Source organism: Mirounga angustirostris, unplaced genomic scaffold, assembly GCF_029215605.1.
Source record: "Mirounga angustirostris isolate CCGP_5_RB_7025 unplaced genomic scaffold, mMirAng1.0.hap1 SCAF_13, whole genome shotgun sequence".
NCBI classification, from domain to species: Eukaryota; Metazoa; Chordata; class Mammalia; order Carnivora; family Phocidae; genus Mirounga; species Mirounga angustirostris.
The window spans coordinates 61299762-61320388 of NW_026991721.1; the positions used below are offsets into that span (position 1 = coordinate 61299762).

Consider the following 20627-nt stretch of genomic DNA (forward strand, 5'->3'; position numbering starts at 1 on the left):
GAAACTTGGCGGCCGGCGGGGCGGCCGCGGAGAGGTGGACGGGGGCCGCGCGGGGACACGGCGCGTCGGCTGCGACGAAGCCCCTTCGCCCGGCGGCCGGGCTGGGGAAAGGCGCCCGCGGGCCCGGCGCGCAGTCCTCTCGGGAACCGGCCGAGGAATCGTGGCTCGGGGACGGAGAGGCGGCCACCCGTGACACGAAATGAAAGCTTGCTAACAGTGCCGTCCCGGCACCGAGGTGAGGCCCAGCGGCGGTTCCCAGGCGGAGCTCGGGCGGCGGGGGCCCCCTGGGCGCCCCGCGGCGCGTGCGGAGCTGGCCCCTCAAGATGGAGAGATGACCCCGCCGTCGGGGCTGCGCGGAGGCCCGGGGCGAAGGGTGGTAGCGCTCGTCGCCGACCCGAGGACAATTCCCAGAGAGAAGTTGCAACTCTCTTCCTACTGGCCTAATTATTTCAGGCAGATATCCTGTAAAAGTTATTTGATTAGTAGCCAATAACTCGGTACAGCAGGTCCATTCATTTTATTGCTTAGAAGTGGGGCTACCTTTGGCAACTGGTTCACGCTGTCAGGTTCCTTAGAAAACTCAAAATGGCCCGGGGGGGGGGCGGTTTACTTTAACTTCAGTTTTGCAAATTTAGCAAGCGTAAATAATCCCCACCATATCCTGAACTGTAGAACTTTGGGGCCTTGTTCTGGAGAAATACAGAACTGTTGTTTAACAAGGGTCTGGAATAGCCTGCAAGAATTTTCTCCTCGTTCTTCCCCCTCAACGCTGCCCCATCCCAGCATGAGTAGTGGCACAATGTCCCACAAAAGAAGATGAACTTGGCCATCTGTTTCATTTACTGTGAAGTGTACAGATTTCTCTTTAATCAGCAGCGGTGATTCCAGATCATTACCAAGAAATACATTTGAAATGTTTACCTCTTTTTTTTTTCAAATTCAGTTTCTTTATTATATTTGAATAAACAAACTATAGCTGAATGTCATAAACACTTACCCCCATTCACCTAACCGCAGTGAGAATGTCAATTATGTATTCATTAACTTATTAATTTCTGTCTTATATTCGGAGCTTATCCAGCATGAAGGTGTTGTTGTCATAAAGCAAAATAATTTTTTATATTAAATAAAAGTTTCAAGAATATCCTCTGGGGTCAATGTCAGTTTGGGGATACTTTATGACTTTGAGAAAAAGGTTTGGATTACTCTCAAACCTCCAGAATTTACCTTACATGAAGACTCCTTGCCTTCAAATAAAGATTCAGCAATACCAAGAGGGTGTGTCAATGTACCCAGGAGAAACCAGTCTGAATATGGCATTTCTCTTCTGTGTCACAGAATTCTCCCCACTCTGGCCAATGAAAAGCCTGGTTGAGAGAAACTGCAGTTAGGACAATTATTTGAAAGGTATGCAGATGACCCTTCCCCTATGTCGTCTCTGGGTTAGTGAGTCCCGAACCTGACTACCTATCAGAGACATCTGGGGAGTTCTGTTTGTTTTGCTTTATCTTGTATTCAAATACAGGTTCAGGTTTGAAGGTTACACTTACAGGAATTCTGATTCGAGAGATCCCATGAAATCATTTTCAAGAGGTCTTCAAGTGAGCGTGATGTCAAGCCAGATTGGAAACCACTGGACTATATTTTAGCCTGAGTCAAGCCAGACAAAGACCACTTTATCATCACCCTTGCAAAATTGCCCATACCAAGTCATGCTTTATCGTTATGCCATCTGCTTATATTAAGAAATGCTGTTAAAGGGCGCCTGGGTGGCTCAGTTGGTTAAGCAACTGCCTTCGGCTCAGGTCATGATCCTGGAGTCCCTGGATCGAGTCCCGCATCGGGCTCCCTGCTCGGCGGGGAGTCTGCTTCTCCCTCTGACCCTCCCCCCTCCCATGTGCTCTCTCTCTCCTCTCATCCTCTCTCTCAAATAAATAAATAAAATCTTTAAAAAAAAGAAATGCTGTTAAAAAAGAAATACGACATTATTTTATAACTCTGTAACAGAATCCTACCAGATTGCCCATCCCAGAGTTTCCCAAACTTTTTAGACCATAATCCACCCAAAGAAATACATTTTATGTTATCATCCAATACATATGCACCTATACCTTTAATAACTGAAACAAGTTTTATAAAATATCCATACCACATGCTATGCACCCAGATATTTTTATCTCTTTTTAATGTTGGTTTAAGCCCATTAAACAGTTTCTTCACCCCCTACATGAGTGTATTTAAAAAACAGCAGAACGGTGTCTTTTTCTGGAAACTAGCCTTGGATCCTCAGACAAGGTAACTAGGCCACCAGGCTACAGTCGATTGCTCCAAGTAGGTACCTGATTCAAGCTGAGCCAATCATCTCTCTCTCCCAGGAATTTGGAAGTAGGACTGAGAGATTTCAGTTTTTCTCTAGGTAGCTAACATGGAAACAGAGAAAATCAGTTGATGTCCACAGACATGCTTCCCACCACATGGCCTGGAGAAATACAGAAGACCAGGCTGCAAGAAAAATGTGAAAAGAATAGGAAGGATGAAAAAGATCCACAAAGAGAAAGGAAAAGAGACCAAAGAGAGTTCTGACAGTTTTCTATCCCCGATCCTAGTATTTCCTGAAATGAGCTGCATTCCTAGAATTCCATGGAATATTTCAAATCTTTATATTAAAGTGCCCTCTTTTGCTTAAGCTAGTTCAAGTGGCTGAGTGTCTGTTATTGCATCCAAGATGGATCTAATTATACTAGTTTTATACGGCTGTTGTAACAAATTATCATAAAGTTGATGACTAATACAATCACTCTATGTTCCTTACAGAAAAGTCCACACAAGAAATGTATTTCCATCCTGAGTGCCAGAAAAAAAAAAAAATCTTTTTCCCCTTGAAGCACTGACACCTCTTTTCCTTATGAAGAAAAGATACCGTGAAATCGGTCATACTTCCCGTCTCACCTTGGCTTCCAGGAAGATAGGAACGAAAGTTGCAGCTCAACTCTGATAACTTTGCTGAACATTATGGCTTGCATACCAGCATTATGACTTTCCCGTGTTCTCTCTCTTCCATTTTCCCTCATTTCTACCTTCATCTTTTTGTATTTTTTCCTTGTATTGACTGTATTATTTTAAGCTGCTTCCAATACCGTGCACGTACTATTTCCTCTACCTACAAGGATCTGCCCCATACCTCCCCAAGGCTGGTTCTTTTTCATCATGTAGATTTCAGCCCACTAGCCACCTCCTCAGGGAAGCCTTCCCTGACCCCTATATCTAAAGTAGTCCCACCTCGAAAGTCAATCACATTACCCTATGTTGTCATCTTAACATCACCTAAAACAATCTTGTTTATTTTCTTTCTTTCCTCACCAGAAGTTAAGCTCCAACCTCTTTGCTTATTGCTTGTTCCCAATGCTTGGGACAGTCCCTGGCACTTAATAGTTATTTAATAAAATATCATGGCATTAGTAAATGAAAGAATGGAAGGAAGGAAGGAAGGGAGGGAGGGAGGAAGACTTTGTAGAACATGGTAAAATATAGACGAATAAATAGGTAGATAGGTAAACTGGACAAATAGACAAATATTCATTTCTAGTGTGCAAATATCACTAACATTTGTAGAGAGGACTCAGAGAAACTACACGAGGAAATAAAACACAACTCCCTAAAATGTGTACATATAGGTACTGGGTTTTCCCGGGAACACTTGATGTAAATGCCTTAGAGAAAAAATTTTTTTCAAAGTTTTCAAGTGGCTCGAGGCAGCTACATTAAATATTATGGTTAGTTACCCTAGCTGAAGTCGTCAGTTCTCGGTAAGGTAATGGATTGCAACACCATGACTACCAACGTGACAAACTCTCGATACTGCCAAGGGAACTGAATCTATTGCAGGGGTCATTACTACACAACAATCTTCTCTCAGTCCCTTCCAGTAATTATTAATGTCACTGCTGGCCACAAGCATTATATGCTGTTTACTTAAACCCTCCATGTGGTAACGTCATTGTTAAAGTGCAATATCAAGTTTCTTGTCATTTAAGGAAGAGGGATCAGAATTGAAGTTTGTCACTATAACAAAACATAGAAGCAATTAGTACAGTTTGTTCCAGGGTTTGCTGGCCCTGTCAGTAAAAATTCCAAAGTTTGGGGGGAAGGGATGGACTTCAGTTTTCTTAAGCCAAGAAGAGTTGCTTTATGCATTAATTAATATGTATCTCTCTTATTCAAAAGATTTCTGAGACACTCAACATCACAAAAACCATCCTATAATTTTTCTGTTCTATAAGATAAATTCAGAGATGTTTAGATCATTATGTGTTATCTTAAGATTTCTTGAATGGGTGCATGTCCTTGAAAAGTATATAATGCAAAATGTAACTTTTTCTTAATGAGATCTATCTTTAATTATTGGTAGGATCTACCAATTTATACAAGTCTTTCCATCTTTTCTCTTCTCCTACCTTCACAAAAGTAGAGGTGTACCTTATCCCCACGGTTCAAAATGAAACATTTGACAATTAACTCAGTTTTTCTGATTGACTGAGGATGTCTGACCCAGCCTCCTTATCAAATAAATCTAATTAAAGGTCAGGTTAGTGCACACCAAAACTAAATTAATGTTTATGGACTGGAAGACTTGACATTGTTAAGATGACAATAATCCCCACATTTATCTACAAATTCAAAATTTCAGATGCCTTTTCTGCAGAAATTGACAATCTGATCCTAAAATTCACAGGGAGATGCAAGAAACCCAGAGCAGGGAATACAATATGAAAAAGAAGAACAAAGTTGGGGGGCTCACAATTCTTAATTTCAAACTTACTATAATGCTACACTAATTAAGACTGCCAGACTAGGGGCATCTGGGTGGCTCAGTTGGTTGGGCATCTGCCTTCTGCTCAGGTCATGATCTCAGGGCCCTGGGATCGAGCCCGGCGTCAGGCTCCCTGCTCAGTGGGGAGTCTGCTTCTCCCTCTCCCTCTGATCCTCCTCCCTACTTGTGCTCTCTATCTCTGTGTCTCAAAATAAATAAAATCTTAAAAAAAAAAAAAAAAAAAACACTGCCAGACTGGCATAAGGATAAACATATAGAACCAATGGATAGAACTGAGAGTCCAGAAATGAACCCATGCATCACTGGTCAATTGACAAGAGTGCTAAGATAATTCAATGGGGGGAAGAATAGTCTTCTCAACAAATGATGCTGGGCAAACTGGATATCTACATGAAAAGGAATGAACTTGAACCTGTACTTCATGCCATACACATTGGCATATCCATACAATGGAATTTATTTGGCTATAAAAAGGAATGAAGTACTGATACATGGTACAACATGGATGCATCTTGAAAATATTGTGCTAAGTGGAAGAAGTCAGATGCAAAGGTTCATATATTGTATGATTCGACTTATGTGAAATGTCAAGAATAGGCAAATCTATACATAGGGAAAGTAGATTATGTGGTTGCTAGGGACTGTGAAGAGGTGGGGAATGGTGAGAGACTGCTAACAGGTATGGGGTTCTTTTTAGGGTGATGAAAATGCAGACTCGACCTCCCTCTCCTCTGAGAAGGTCTGGGTGAGAGTCAGGCCCAGGCAGGTCCCTGCATGGGGATGAAGGGATGAAGTCTCTCTTATTCACATTTGAAGTGTATGGAGCCCGGGCAAACACCACCAGAAGTCATCCCAGGAAGAAGTGCAGGGTCAGACTTGGGGCCAGTGTCCTACCTCCCTATCACCAGACATCCCATGTTGCTGATTTAATGCAAAGGAGATCATTGGAAGATTGGAAGGACTCCTGAGGAATCAGGGGTGTCCAGCATGCCAGACTCAGGAGAGAAAACGGATTGTGTCACTTCCAAGAAACTGTCGGCAGAGGGAAAGGATAGTGAGGCCCTCCCTGTCCCAATACTGCCAAGGCTCTTCCCATACCCAGCCCAGTTGAGCCCCCCAGGTACCAGATGCCTCGTCAGAATGGCTGGGGAAACCCAGCCTGAGCCCGATGACTTCCAACGAGCTGATCCCACAGATACCCTCAGGCCCCAGAGGCCAGAGTTGGAGTGAAGACAGGACTCAGAGCCTTCCACTGCTTCTCCACATTCCTTACAGAGGCCTCAGCACCTTTCCCAGCCATGGACAGAGTAGTTCTACCTCTTTGCAGCTTCAATCTCAGCCTCAGGGGCTGGAAGCCAAACTTAGTCCTTTCAGGAGAGAATGACTGAAGCAAGGGACAGCAGAAGACACGCTCGAGTGAGGCAGGACGCCAGCTCTGAATCGGGCAGCAGAAACAGGGCAGGCAGAGAAGGTGCCTGCAACCACCATCCTTCACTTTGGTTTTGCTTCTTACATGTTTTTCTGGAAATAATTTCAGTTACAGAAAAGTGGCAAAGATAAAAATAATAAAAATAATATCCAATAGTAACAAGAATAGTTAAAAAGTAAAAATAGTAAAAAAAGAATCTTTACCCAGATTCACTTATTAACATTTTACCCCATTTGCTTTATTTATATGTATATATACAAATATATAATTTCTTTCTAATTTCAGTATATAAAGTATATACTCCCAATATATAATACATACTTTCTATATTTAAATATACATATAAATATATATATATTTCCTGCACCATTTGAGGGTAAGTCTCATACACTATGGCCTTTTACTCCTAACTACTCCAGTGCATATTCCCTAAAAATAAGGATATTCCCTTATATACCGTTACATAACAACAGTACAGTAATCAGCTGTAGTATATTTAACATCGATACACTAATGTAGTCTACTGCCCATATTCCAGTTTTGTCAGTTGACCCGATAATGTCCTTTATAGCATCTCCCTCCACTACAGGACCCAGTCTAGTCTCAGGTATTGCATTTTGTTCTTTAGCCTCTTTTAATCTGGGACATTTTCACAGTTTTTCTTCATTGTTTGTGACACCATTTTTTTAAAAAATCCAGTCCCCTATCCCCTGGCCCTTATATGACATTTCTCATTTTTAGCTTGTCTGATGTTTTTCTCATTAGATTCAGGTTGTGCATTCCGGGCTTCAATACTGTATAAGTGATGTTGTGTCCTTAACAGTGTACTTCTGGACTCACAGCACGTCCATCTGTCCTCATCCGTGATGTTTGTTTGGTCACATAGTCAAGGTGTGGATTTCTCCACTGTCTAATTACTGTACATTTTTTCTCCCTCACAACTAATGGGCAGTCGGTAGAGAGACAAGACTGTCAAATACCCCGCTTCTCATCCAAGTGTGCCTCTGGAGTTTGCCTGTACCCACTTTTTCCCTTTCCCTAGAGCTAAAGGAGCGCCGCTGGCGCCACCTAGGGGCTTCCGGTACACTGCAACAAGGGGAATGCACTGTGCGTCCTCTCTCACTCCTGCCACCTGCCTGGTGCCCAGGAGCTAGTTCAGCCTGAGACATTTTGAAAGAAGAGCCTATAGAGACCTGAGTCACAGAGCCTGAGTTCTAGTTCTAACATCGCCACGAACTCATGAGGGACCTTGGACAAGTTCTTCCCCTTCTCAAGACTTCGGAGTGCCCGGTAAAATGGGAGGTTGGATGACAAAGACCTGAGCCACTCATTCATCCAACACATAGCTATTGAGCAACTATAGGCACTGTTCGAGGGTCTGGGCTAGATTTCTGCTCTCGGGAAGCTTACATCAGATGAGGGGTGATCCAGACAATAAGCAAGAAAACAAGTGACATAAAAGGAAAAATAATATAGTAGAAAGTGCTAGGATGACAATAAAACAAGATTGTGAGAGAAAGTGCTGGGGGTCCACTTCAGATTGGGTGGTTAGGACAAGCTCTCTGAGGAGGGGGCTTTGAGCTAAGACACACAAGATCATATGTGAAACATTCCATGATAAAAGCTTTTATATATATATATATACACACACACACATACAATATAACTTTTTAGTGCAAAGTTTGGAGAAAAGACAACCACTGGCAACATTCTAATATATTTATATCTTTTTTCTTTTATTTTATATATAATTCTGTGTTCTGCTTTTTTCTTAAATTGGCATCATCTCATAAGTATTTTCCATGATGCTGTTCTAGATGCATGCTTCATATTTCATTTATTAAATTTTCCCTTCGCTTCCCAAGAACAGTGTAATGAACACCCATATACCCTTCATCTACCTTTACCAATTGGTAACTTTTTGCCACATTTCCTTTAATAATACAACACAGAGTTCTTCTGAACCCTGAAGAGTTGCAGGCAACATGACCCTTCGTCCCTAAATACTTGAGCATGTATCACTGAAGAACAAAGCCATTCTCCCCTGTAATCACAGTTCAAATTATCACGCTCAGGAAATTTCATATTAATACAAGTTACGGACACATACTAAAATTTTCCCACTTGTCCCAATAATGTCCTCTACAACTGGGTTTGTTTGTTTGTTTTTTGATCTAGTATCTAGTATTTGATCTAAGTACCAGGTATTTTATGTAGTTGTTCTTTTCTGTATTATACACTTAAAACTTCTTAGACAGGAAATTTTGTCTTAAAGTGAAATGATAGAATTTTAGTGCTTAGTTTTGAAAATTTAGGCCATTCTAACTGCTAGTGAAAATCAACCCAGTCTAACTAACACTAAAGACTAGACTGTGTTACCCTCCTGTCCGGTGGGGAGACTGCATGAAAGTTTCAAACAAAACACAGAGCAGGATTGTTCAGTGAGCCTTGGAAATGTTATTCATACAAAAGCATCTTTTAAGAGGCTGTGCTTCAGAAGGTGTTATGATGTTCTATAAAAGGTAATCTACTCTGCAAATCTGTTTGCTTGTATTAATAATTTATTCCTCTTTTGATAATTTTTTAAACTGACGTCTCTGCTGTCAGAAATAAGAACTTTGGAATTTTCTTCTCCGTTTATGCATCCCATTACTCTGTTAGATTCTTAATCCAAACGAAGACTTTGAGAATCTTTGTCTCATTTAAAGTATACCCTATAGACTCCTTAAATATAATTTAAATTATATTCTATTAATTATTTAACCATTTTCTACAGGCTTTTCATTATTTTTAATACTCTACTATAACAAACCTTTATAATGCCTAAAAAACATAAAAATTTAAAATAACAAATTCAAATAACATAAAAAATAAGTTTTTAATATCATCAAATATCCTGTTAGCATTCAGCTTTTCCCAATTATCTCATGATATTTTTAGTTTCTTTAAATCAGAATGTAAGTAAGTTCCATACTTCGCAATGGGTTTATATGGTTTTTAAGTCTCTCTCTTTTTAAAAAAAAAAAAGATTTTATTTATTTGACAGAGAGAGACACAGTGAGAGAGGGAACACAAGCAGGGGGAGTGGGAGAGGGAGAAGCAGGCCTCCCGCCGAGCAGGGAGCCCGATGCAGGCAGGACTCGATCCCAGGATCCTGGGATCCTGGGATCCTGACCTGAGCTGAAGGCAGACGCTTAACAACTGAGCCACCCAGGCACCCTGTTTTTTCTTTTCTAAACCAGGTTTTATCCATGCAACTCTATCATAATACCATCCCATTAGCATGGAACATGTGGATGCATGGAAGAAATCTAACAATAATCTTGATTCAGAGCTGATACTTAAAAATATGGAATGCTTCATGAATTTGCATATCAGAAGCAGTGATGTGTACAACTTCCAAGATACAGGTTTTGAATGAAATTGCTTATTTCCACTTCCTCTCTCTTTACCCTTCCTCCAGACAGGAACACAGATAAGCTACTGCTCAACCACTTCAATCCCACAGATGAAAGTGACACCCTAGAGAATGGTAAAAACAGACCTTATAAAGAACCTGGGTTCTTTGACAATCTCACAGAGCAGAGCCATCTACCTACCTTAATCTGTTTGCTTACCTCTGGGACTATTAACCTGAAAAAGAAATACATTTCTATTTTTTAAGCCCCTTTCTTTGGATCTTTTTTGTTGTCATTACAGCAGTTGAGCCTATCCTCTTATACTGAAAACAGAGCTTTATTTCCCCCACTGGACTGAAAGGATATTCCTAAGCTTCCTGGGGGTTGCTGTACCCCTGGCCTCCATCTGTGTAGGAGAAATATTGTGAAATGGTTATAAAATTAACAAGGGTTTAACATTTAGACACTGAATAGATATTTATTTAGGTTTTCTTATTTTTAAATTTTCTTAGGACTTATTTTTATCAGGCCCTGAATACTCTTCCTATACTGCCCGGTGGATAAAACAATCCACAGGCCATGTGTGCAAAAGGAAGGGGTCTGCTGTAGGCCTGCCTGCCAGTGTAGGGCTTGCTCTGGGGAGTGGGCTTGCTATAGCAGCTTGTTGTGGAAGCTGAGGAGTGGGGAGTAGTCAGGCTGTATGTCCCTGGGACCTGGAGAAAGACAGCATTGGAGGACAAACATAGCAGAAAGCTCGGAACAGGCATGGGTAATGTTTTGGGTATTTGGGCCACTCTGGGAAGGGTGGGGGTCAGAGAGACTTCCAGGTCTCGTCTTAAGCATTAAAAGTGATGATCATCTGGGGTGCCTGGGTGGCTCAGTTGGTTAAGCACCTGCCTTCGGCTCAAGTCATGATCCCAGGGTCCTGGGATCGAGCCCCACGTCAGGCTCCCTGCTCAGCAGGGAGTCTGCTTCTCCCTCTACCTCTGCTTCTCCCACCCACTCATGTGCATGCTCTCGTGCTCTCTCTTCCAAATAAATATTTTTTTAAAAGTGATCATCCTTCCTTGAAACACAAACTTCTCTGATACCACATCCCCCTGGTTTTCTTCCTAGCTTCCGAGATAGAGACTACATAAGGAAGAATATGTTAAGGGTGCTGGGGACTGGCTAGTATGTCAGGTGACATCGAGACACCGAAGTGTACATGTCCAATAGACAGCAGGACTCTGGAGCTCAGAGAGTGGGTCGCTGACTTGATGAGATTCTCCGAGATCTCTGCATCAGTTAGGGTGCTTATTTCCAATGAAAAGAAACCAATTCTGGTTCATTTAAGCAGAAAATGATTCTATAAAATATTTGTTGAGAGAGTTCACAGAATTGTTGGAAAAGCGAGAGAATTAGGAGCTAATGGGTCTACTGTAGAAACCAGCACTGCCATCAAGCACCAGGGGCTTCAGTTCATTCTGCTGCTCTCGCTGCCATGGAAACCTTGCCTCACTGCAACCAATACCATCACCACAGATGTCTCTGTGGTCCCTGGTGTTTTTCTTGTTGTTGTTGTTGTTTTGTTTTTTTTAATGACTACCATTAGACCTGTATCCTAGCTACAGGGCATGCTGATAAATCAAGATTTTAATATATTTAGCTACAGTGGTGAAGAGTGAGCTCTGCTTCCCAAGACTCCTGAAGTGGGGAATTCTGCCCAAATAGGAAAGGGGTTCAGATTCTGTGCAGTCTAAATGAATGAACAATATTCAAAACAACGTCCTTCTCCCCCAGATGGCTAGAAACCACAGGCGTAGACCGGGCAGAGAGGAGAGCTCAGGCTAGGTGACTGGGGGATGGCACTTTATAAAGGACATCCTTGAGGTATGAAGTGCCTGGAAGTGGTGGGCACTCAGAAGATGGCTTTCCCCTAACTCTGCCTCAGACTCATTGCCTGAATCTTGAGGAATGGGCTGTGTTCGTGCAACAAGAAGCGCAGAGTTGAGTTCTTCCCTGGATGGAAGGTTTCCCAGTCTATTCTTGCCCACCTTGTGTTCTTCATGATGTGGAGTCTAGGGGCAAGAAGACCATGAAGTAGGTTCGACCATAATTACTGAAGAAACACTCCAGGACACAATTATTGGTAAAGAAAAGTGCTATTTTTTAATTTGTTCTTGAATGTGTAAGTCCTTTTAAGATCAGTGACATTTCCCTTTACAATATTCCTCCCTCCTGCCCTCAACCACTTGGGATCCAATGGCCACTTCTGGAAAAGGCCCAAGAGGAACTCACCCTAGATATCCAAGAAAGAGGTGCAGCTTGAGGAATGGGCATATGGCTCAAGAAGCAGCTCAAAGCTGCTTTCCTCAAAGCAGCTCAGTCTAGCCTGTGAGTCCCTTTGTCCTGCCTTGGCCAAGACTCCCCAGCTATGTCCTACCCCCATTAATTGCTCCCGGTGGGGCCTGAGCTTTAGAGTTAGAATCACTACCACCAGCTTTCCAGTAGCACAGCCTCTGAGAGATCACTGTTTTCAACCCCCTCCCCCAACCAACTTCATAGATGGGGAAACTGTACCCAGTGTCACATGGCTCATAACTGGCAGAGCCAAAATTGAGGTGTTCAGCATCTCAAATCAGGTCACTTTCTACTATCTCACCCCACCTCCAAGAAAACACCCGACATCTGCGTCCAGCTCTAGGAACAGCTGGAGCATGCCGGGGCTGATATCAGTACAGATGGGACAGACCTGGCCAAAAGAGGCCCAGCTGAAGCAAGGGATGAATCCCGGCACTTCTCAGTTTTCCCTCGACCAGAACAATACTAGTGGCAGACAGCCACCCTGCCAGGATCCTCCTCCTGACCAGTAGCACAATGACCCATGCATGGAAACGTGTTTTATCATGATCCCCAGTGCCTCACCAACTGTGGCTGGCTCTAACTGGTATGGGGATCATGGCGACGAGCTGCCCACCAGCCTGGGAATCCCATTTACCAAACTGCTTCTTGGTAAGACTCAATCCACATTCTCAGGCTGATTTGGATGGGACCTCTTGGCGAATATAGCTAAAATCTGTCTCCATGCCACACTGGCAAAGGCAGAGGGAAAGGCTTGCAGATGCTGTCCTCCCAGGAGAGCTTATAAACATGACTGGCATGGGGAGAACAGAGTCCAGGGAGAGAAACGGACTCAAGGAAAACAGGCGGACCCAGAGGGTGGGGGGCAGGAACAGCCAGGCTTCCTCCTGACGGCCCAGTGACTGAAGAGGGGAGACCGCAAGGAGCTGCAGATGTGTTCCCTTGTCAAGACTTCAAGAAAGGCTCAGCCTATGTGGCCGAGAGGTAAGAGAATAACCCAGACACCTGCAGTGTCAGAAAAGCCATGTGGGGCGCCTGGGTGGTTCAGTTGGTTAAGCGACTGCCTTCGGCTCAGGTCATGATCCTGGAGTCCCTGGATTGAGTCCTGCATCGGGCTTCCTGCATGGCAGGGAGTCTGCTTCGTCTTCAGACCCTATCCCCTCTCAGGTGTTCTCTCTCTCTCATTCTCTCTCTCTCAAATAAATAAATAAAATCTTTAAAAAAAAAAAAAAGCCATGTGAAGGGGTTGTCTCAAAGAGCAACGGGTGGGTGGTGTGAAATGTGGAGACATCAAGACAGTTGAGGACTGAAAGGTATTCTTTCGATTTGGTAACTGGGTGGTCACTGGTGACTCTTATGAAAAGCTGTGGAGGGTTGAAAAGTGAAAAGGATTAATGAAAAAAATCCTTTTTTAAAGAAACTTGGCTAATAAGGAAAATGGGTAAGGGGCAACCGACTCTAAGAAGCTTTGTTTTAGTCTGGGGGAGACCTCTGCTTGTTTGGAGGCTTTGTGGAGCCACTGATGGAGAGGGAGGTTGAGGCCCCAGGAAGTGGGAACGGTGGGATAAGGGATAAGTCTTGGAGGCCATAGAGCAGGATTCAAGAAACAGAGCACCAAACGGGAGCAGAAGGCAAGGATCTGCGGAGGGATGCAGACACAGACAGATGGGAGGTAGAGAAGAGCAAGTGGGCAAGGAGGTTCTCACTTTAGGGACTCTGTTCTGTAAAGTAGGCAATGGGGTCAGTCACTTGCTGAGAGCAAAGATGAGGCGCATGGACAGATAGCAGCATAATTACAAGCCAAAGATATACCCATCAATGTTGACAGCCCAACTGAAGGTGTCAACTATGAAGCTGTCATGCTTAGCAACCCAGGAGGAGGGATCAGAAAATAAGCAGATGCCAAAAATGGAGAACGGTTGACAGTTTCAGGGCAAGGTTTGAGTTGGGGAGGATAAGAAAGTTCAGGATCCTGATAAAAATGTTCGTGTGTGATGGGCCACGGGTTTAGGCTAGGGAGAGGAAGCAGCCCAAGTGAAGGCTGAGACAAAGAGAGGAGGTCAGGGAACTGGGCTAAAGGAGCAGGCAATTTCAGTTAACAGCAGTGAGGGAGTGGGAGAAGAGGAAGCATGGGGGAGATGATCCCGAAGGAGCAAAGTCTCATTTCAGGAATTCAGGAGAGAAGACTACAGGTGACATGACATCACGGAGTGAAAGAGAGCAGAGCAGAGCCTGGGAACAAACGAGGAGAGGTCTAAGTCTCAGGAGCAAGGCAAAGACCTGTTGCCACAGTGAGCCAGAACCCACCAAATCTTTGAGCAGAGCCTACAGAGGGTCAGGCAGCTGCCACTGTGGGAGGGGGACCTGCAGAGGGGGTGTAGTTGGCAACTGCTAGAAGTCAGGTAGGGCCAGCCTACCCATGTTCTGGAAGAGTACTGTGCAATTCATCCTGCTCCAGTTTTTGCACTAAAATCCCCCTCATATCCACTGAAGCCACTCTGCTCTCCTATTCCTCAGCACATCCAAGGAGCCCCATTTCTCCACTAGGACTGCATTCTGTACTGTGAGGACCCAGAACTCACTGTATTTCCATTTCATGACTTAGTCAAGGGCCAAAGGACTTGACTGACTTCAAAAGGGGCCATTATGGGAGTAAGTCAAAAGCAGGATCAGCTCAGACATTAGCAAATAGCCAATGAGGTCAGTCACTCAGCTAGCAGCTTTTTCTTTTAATTTCTAAAAAGTCATGTTCTGCTTTCTGCATGCAAAAACAAAACAAGACCATGACGCAAAATGCTGGTGTTAAGTCCACAGGAAAAGCCCGGGGAGGGGGGGCAGTGGTGTGGGGTAACCAGTGCAGGGGTGGTGTGGTGGGTCACAGCCTCGCCCCCTTGCAGGAAAGGACACCCTACGACTGCTCAGGTGCCGAAAGTGGGCCTCTCAGCATGCAGGGTCTCTGCGATGGGAAAGGAATATGTGACTCTCTACCACATTACTAAGATCTCCTGGCCCAGCATGCTATACGTAACAGAAGGGAAGCCAAGCAGTTAGCCAGGCAATTCTGCTTCGTATCTGTGGCCTCCAGTTGGTCCTGTGGAAGGATCTCAATCAGATTTGAGGCTGACACAGCCCTTACCTGACTGTCTGGCACATAGCACCATGATGCTCACGCAGGGGAGGTGGGGGTGGGGGGCCACAACAAAGAAAAGATGACCAAGAGCATAAATTAGTGAGGTAAGTACAGAGAGAACCTTGCCAAGTCAACTAAACAGGGGAAAAGATTCAAAAATTGAAAGGGAAGTAGCCAATGCCCAATCCAGAGAGTCATGTGCGCCCCAAAGAGCAGAGGGCTAGGTCTAAAGATTGCCTGGCTACTGGCTCATTAAAGACTTAGTTACCCCAAACTCGGAAACAGGACTATGGAAGCCCATCTGTGCAGGAAAGCCTGGCAAGGGCTGATGAAAGAATGGTGGGCCAAGGGCGTGGTTGGCTCTGAAGTGAAGACAGCCTCCCAGCCTGGGTGTCGAAGGAAATGAGCAGTACCACCAACTGACAAGGAGAGAAGAAATATTTTCTCCGAGCAGAATGTTCCCATTGACAAAGGTCCTACACACAAGAACTTCCTTAAACTTCATCTCTTAGCAAAAATAAAGCCATGACCTAAGACTCCCTTGAAATTAGCCAAGCCACGACGAGACCAGAGACAGCGGCGTCTGCAGGCCAGGCCACGGGAGTGCCGGCTCTGCAGCTCCCCCAGCATCATCAGCAGTAGCTTCCTTCTCAACTGAGTCCTTGCTGGCGAAGTAGCCTGACCCCCAGCAACTGCCTGGGCCTCCTCCTCCCAAACACCCCGCACGGACCATGAAGAGCCAACTCTATCCGAGATGCAGTCTGGAATTCCCATGCCTGTGGCTTCCAGAACATTTCCCTCTGCATTCTTAGTTGCTTCAAGGTCACCGAAGGACTCTGGCTCCTCACCTCTCAGTTTTCCCCTTCTCCACCCTAGACAGAACATCTCCCCATGAGCGGTTGGATCGGGCTCCTGGTTCACCCTCTGGCCTTCTCCAGCCTCCAACAGAAAAGGGTTACCATTAGAGTCTTGGCTTTTTCTGGGCTGCGGGCAGCCTGGGGGCAGGCGAGTCAGAGCACTCACCTCTGATCTTTGGCTCTGTGAAAGTGGGGAAGCTGGGGACTAGGATCTCTAAGAGGAGGAGAAGCCCAGCAGGGTGAGCTGGTTCTGGGTCAGCCTCCTTGGCCAGCCCCTGCCTCTCAGGTTTCCCAGGTAGACTCAGAGTCCGAACCTCCGAGTGGAGACACCAAAGGGATGGCCACTGACAGTCACTCCTAGGAAGGCAGATTCTGACACTGAAGAAGAGCTATGAACCCAAAGTCAGTGGCACAGAGGACAGGCTCTGCCAGTGAAATCTGAGCCTGAAGCTGTCAGCGGCCCCTGCACAGCCACCCGGCCCCGTTGAGAAGGCCATACCACCTAGAGCACATCAGCCACCTAAGTCAACATCGGGAGAGGGGGCATGAGAAACAAATACCCTGAAAACCGTTAGAACCCAAATAGGCACCAATTGAGACCTCTGGCCTCTAGAAGCCTCCATTACCCTGCGCAAGGCAGCGTCCTGTCCCGGCAGGCCAAGCAAAGGCAAACAGTGACAGTCTTTGGCTGTGCTGGGCCAGGGCTCATGGGCCTGCCGTATGTCAGAACCTCTCTCCCTTCTTTTCCTCCCCTCGAGGCCCAAGAGGACTTCAGATATATACATTGCTCCCGAGCCCTGCACGCTGAAAGGTGAGAAAAGTCTGCTTTCCTCAGCAGAGAGAGTCACCAAGGAAGTTAGGTCCTCCCGAGCCTGACCGGGCATGGGCTCATCAAGTGGACCCTACACATCTGATTTTTCTGGTAATCGGGAACACCTCCCTCTTTGCTGTTTATTACTGAAATCTTCTCTGTAGTGGATGCACTATGGCTCCCAAATGAATGCTGTAAAATGCAAACGGCAAAGAAGAGCACTACACAGCTCGACAAGACTCGTCTCACATCCACGATCCGAAGAGAATGAGCTGAAAGGTGGGGAGGAGTGGTCGACAGGATGGGGCACCAGCCACCAGGCTGCTCACACCTGGGAGACACTGCTGGCCAGGCGGAAGGACATTCGTTTTGCTCTTTCGTTCTCCTGAAAGGAAAAAAAAAATGTGTGGCATTAACATGGCCCAGTGTAACACCTGTCAACGTGAAGGCCCAGTGTCCAGACTGGGGCTCCCCAGAGCCCAGGTGTTCTACTCTAGCCCAGGAATGCAACAGCCACTACACACTACGGTGTGCCAAGCACGGTACGCAACAGGGGGCGGCTGGTCGGGCCCGGCACCCAGCAGCCAGGCGGGGCGGTTCCGTGGAACGAAACAGTACCGAAGTGATGTCTCGAGTCTGCCCATGTAGGACCAGACCCAAGGTCAGAGGAGCGCTCTTTGCTGCGAGCAGCACCTCTCCCTCCTTCTCTACACCAAGGGGATGGAAATACGCCTTCCTTCCTCCCAAACCCAAGCTGAGATCAGACACTGAGACCAGGTGTTTCTCCTCTCCTGGGGATCACAGTACAGAATAACCAGCACTGAGCTGCGAGTCGGGAGCCCTGGCTTCTCGCCCTGATTCTGCTGCTAATTGGCTGGGTGACCTGGGCAGGTACATCCACCTCTCTGAGTTTCAAGTCTCAGCGGTAATCGGACTTACTGAGCCGCACGCTGCCCTGCCTTCACCTTAGACTAAGGGGCTGGGAGCGAGGGTTCATTGTCACCACTCTCCTGTGCCTCCCGAGCAGTCTGGCTTTAGGTTGCCCTGTCCGTGGTGCTTGGGTGCCCCCTGCCTGCCCAACTACCCCCCGCACCTGCCCACCACCGGGCAGCAACTCTTTACCATATGTCGCCGCCGCCTCTTGGGCTGGATGCCCTCCTGCACATAGGGGGGCCATGGGAAGCCCTGGGGAGTGGAATACCCACTCTCGCTAGACACCTCCTCGGAGTCTGAGTCCTCCTGCCTTGGCTGGGCAAAACGTTTCTCCGGGTAGATCTCCTTCAACCAGCCCTCAAAGAACACTTCCAGGCAGCGGCCGGCCTCCGCAACTTCTGAGTCAGGCTGAAGGGGAAGGAGAGCAGTGATGGTCTGGCCCATTTCCGCCAGCCCATCTCTACCTGGCCCCTCAAGAGCTGGCTCTACAGAGAGCACAAAGCCTGGCTGGTTTCCTGGAAGTCTAGAATGGGACATTTTCTCCTGAAGACTCAAGACAACCAGTTTAGTACCATCTCTCAAAGCAGAAGTGGCCCTGACAGTTACCCACAGATGGCCAACCACTACCACTGCCCCCTGCTTCCTCCTGAGTTCATGCTGAGACCCAAGTGCAGGAGAGCGCTCATTAACACTCACTACGGGGAGCCCCACAAAGTCTGCTCCCAGGTCCTCATGGCAACTCAGGACCAAACCTGATATCCCCATCCAGCCAGGAGTCTCGGGGTCCCTGGGAAATAGGGGAGAGGGAAAACAGGCAAGACATACATAATTAAACTTCGCACAGTTCCAGAACATGAGGCGGACGTCGGACACCACCTCCTCTGGGGTGGTGTAGTGAGCTGGGTCCTTCTTTTGCAGCTTCCTCCGGATGATCGACAGGTCCATGGGCCTCTTGATAATCTGGTAGTAATGCCGGGCCTTGGGGGAGGAAAGAAGGGGAAGCCAAGCAGGAAGAGAGAAAAAGTGGAGGTACAGATAAGGAGGGAAAGATGGAGAATGAGGTGGAACAGAAGTGAAAGAACACAAGAAAGGGAACGGCAGCAAGAAGAAAAGTGGAGAGAGAAGACAAAGGGAAGGGGAAAAGGAGGACTGGCTCACTGTCCAGTCAGGTGTGGCGCAGCGGCCGTGGGGTTGGGGGCTGTGGTGGCCACAGCGGGGTCCGCTAGCCCAGGCACGAATTAACCCGACTTGCAGTGGCCATGTGCTGAGCCCGCCCCGGGTACCCCTGGGACCCGCCCCAGGCCCAGGACCTCGGGAGCCGGCAGAAACGGGCAGCCCTCCTTACCAGCGGGCTAACGGGCTCGTGGAAGGGCAGGCTGAGGCTATTGCAGCACAAGGACAGGACCAGCTTTTCACACTTCTGCAGAAACCAGAAGGCAGCAGGTTACTTTGCCCCGGCCCCACCTCAAGAAGGACTGAAGAGAGTGACCCCGGAAACTCCAGCAGGGTCTGCTCTGTCCTGCAGGGCATGGGCCCCCACCAGAGGAAAACATTTGGCAGGAGGGGGTTCCCTGCAAACACCCACGGGCCAGGCTGTCAGGCATCGCTCAGCAGAGTCGCTCATGCTCTAAGGCAAAAGACAAATACCTCCGGGTATTTATGACCCATACCTTCCACTCATATGTCCTACTCATGGAGAGGCTTCCCATCGCCTCAGAAAGGCCTCAGCTGCTGGCATAGGGAGGCTGCCACAGGCAGGAAACATTGTCCCCAGAGACCCCTCCCTACCTTCTGGTCACAGACGCTCAGGCCAGGGGTGGCCCGCATCCCAGGCTGGCAATAGCGGGCATTCTCACAGTCGTATTCCATCTCGGGCTGGGTCAGGCTGCGGCACAAGGTACACACCCAATCTCCCCTGCAGAGGCAGGTGAGGCCCAGTGAGGCCTCAGCACATGGCCCAGAGCCACCTCCCCTGTCCCTCTGCTCCAAGATACCCAGGGCGGCGGGGGGGGGGGGGGGGGGGGGGGGGCGGGGCTGGCGGCGGAGGCGCAGTGGCTTGGGAGACTCGGTCCCTAGCCATGCCCTGTAAGGAATGGCTTCCTAACCACCAGCTTGAAAGAAATTCAGTAACTCGGGATGGAGTGAATCCAGAAAATCACAGGACTCAGCAAGGGGCTGCGACAGGAGTATGGGGACAAATCTGTGTGTGTAGGAGGAAGAAAGGAAGCCACTCAAATCTCAAACATCGCCTATCAGTGCGCACAAGGCACACAGTAGTGGGGCCACTGACTCCCAGCCTGCAGTTCACAGGGGCCCAGACCAGGCAGGAAGCCCAGCCCAGGGAGCTGCGCGGGCCTGGGAGAGGCCTCCTGGAAGAGCGCCCTGCGAGGACCCGCACGGCTCACCCCGGGAAGCTGAGCAAGGCTGGCAGGTGGCAGGAGAGGTGGAACACTTTGGGGCAGCGATCACAGCACAGCAACTCCCCCCCATTGAGGCACACGGCGCAGAAGTCCTCGTTCTCTATGGGTACTGGGGGCCCCTTCTTGGCTCCAGGGGTCCGAGGAATCAGTCTTTGTTCCTCAGGAGATGCGCCCTCCGCCTCTGGGGGCTGCTGCCCAGCCAGAGAAGTGACAGTGACCTTTCTTCCCCCCAGACTTGGGGCCTGGACGGCATTAGGCAGGTTGTTCTGGCTGACCTTGGAGAAGAAGGGAGTCGGCAGTCAGAGCACAGCACCAACAAGTTGTGGAGGGTGGGAGAGGATGGACTCACCAGGCCCCCGGGCCAGCCGAGCCCCAGGAACGCTGGGACAGCCCCCTCACAGCCAGGGGTAAGTCCGGCCAGGCTGCAGCCCCACGCAGACCAGACTCGGGACAGGGCCAGCGCCAGAGCCGGAAT

At 47.4% G+C, this 20627-nt stretch overlaps 2 protein-coding genes and 1 long non-coding RNA gene across 5 annotated transcripts in view; 1 reads left to right on the plus strand and 2 right to left on the minus strand.

Moving 5' to 3' along the window:
- Nucleotides 1-1639, minus strand: part of STK33 (serine/threonine kinase 33) — a 160283-nt gene extending 158644 nt beyond the window's left edge. Inside the window, exons 1-2 of the mRNA XM_054512072.1 lie at nt 1551-1639; nt 1228-1367 (exon numbers count right to left, since the gene is read on the minus strand). The gene's annotated coding sequence lies outside the window, so the exon portion shown is untranslated. The remainder of the gene's footprint in view (nt 1-1227; nt 1368-1550) is intronic.
- On the plus strand, nt 15-2778 carry LOC123857395 (uncharacterized). Its single transcript, XR_006793857.3, has 3 exons — nt 15-235; nt 1339-1407; nt 1526-2778. It is a non-coding gene; the product is annotated as an uncharacterized LOC123857395 (long non-coding RNA).
- An 8776-nt stretch (nt 2779-11554) lies between these two features.
- TRIM66 (tripartite motif containing 66) overlaps nt 11555-20627 on the minus strand; it is a 57334-nt gene continuing 48261 nt past the window's right edge. For 2 of the 3 annotated variants that reach the window (XM_064577072.1, XM_064577073.1), the window contains exons 15-20: nt 20138-20427; nt 19521-19647; nt 19078-19152; nt 18558-18710; nt 17922-18140; nt 11556-17184 (exon numbers count right to left, since the gene is read on the minus strand). In XM_064577072.1, coding sequence (XP_064433142.1) covers nt 17125-17184; nt 17922-18140; nt 18558-18710; nt 19078-19152; nt 19521-19647; nt 20138-20427 — 924 coding nt within the window. In that variant the 3' untranslated portion in view covers nt 11556-17124. Of the gene's footprint in view, nt 17185-17921; nt 18141-18557; nt 18711-19077; nt 19153-19520; nt 19648-20137; nt 20428-20627 lie in introns of all 3 variants that reach the window. The other variant, XM_064577071.1, reaches the window with a different exon arrangement.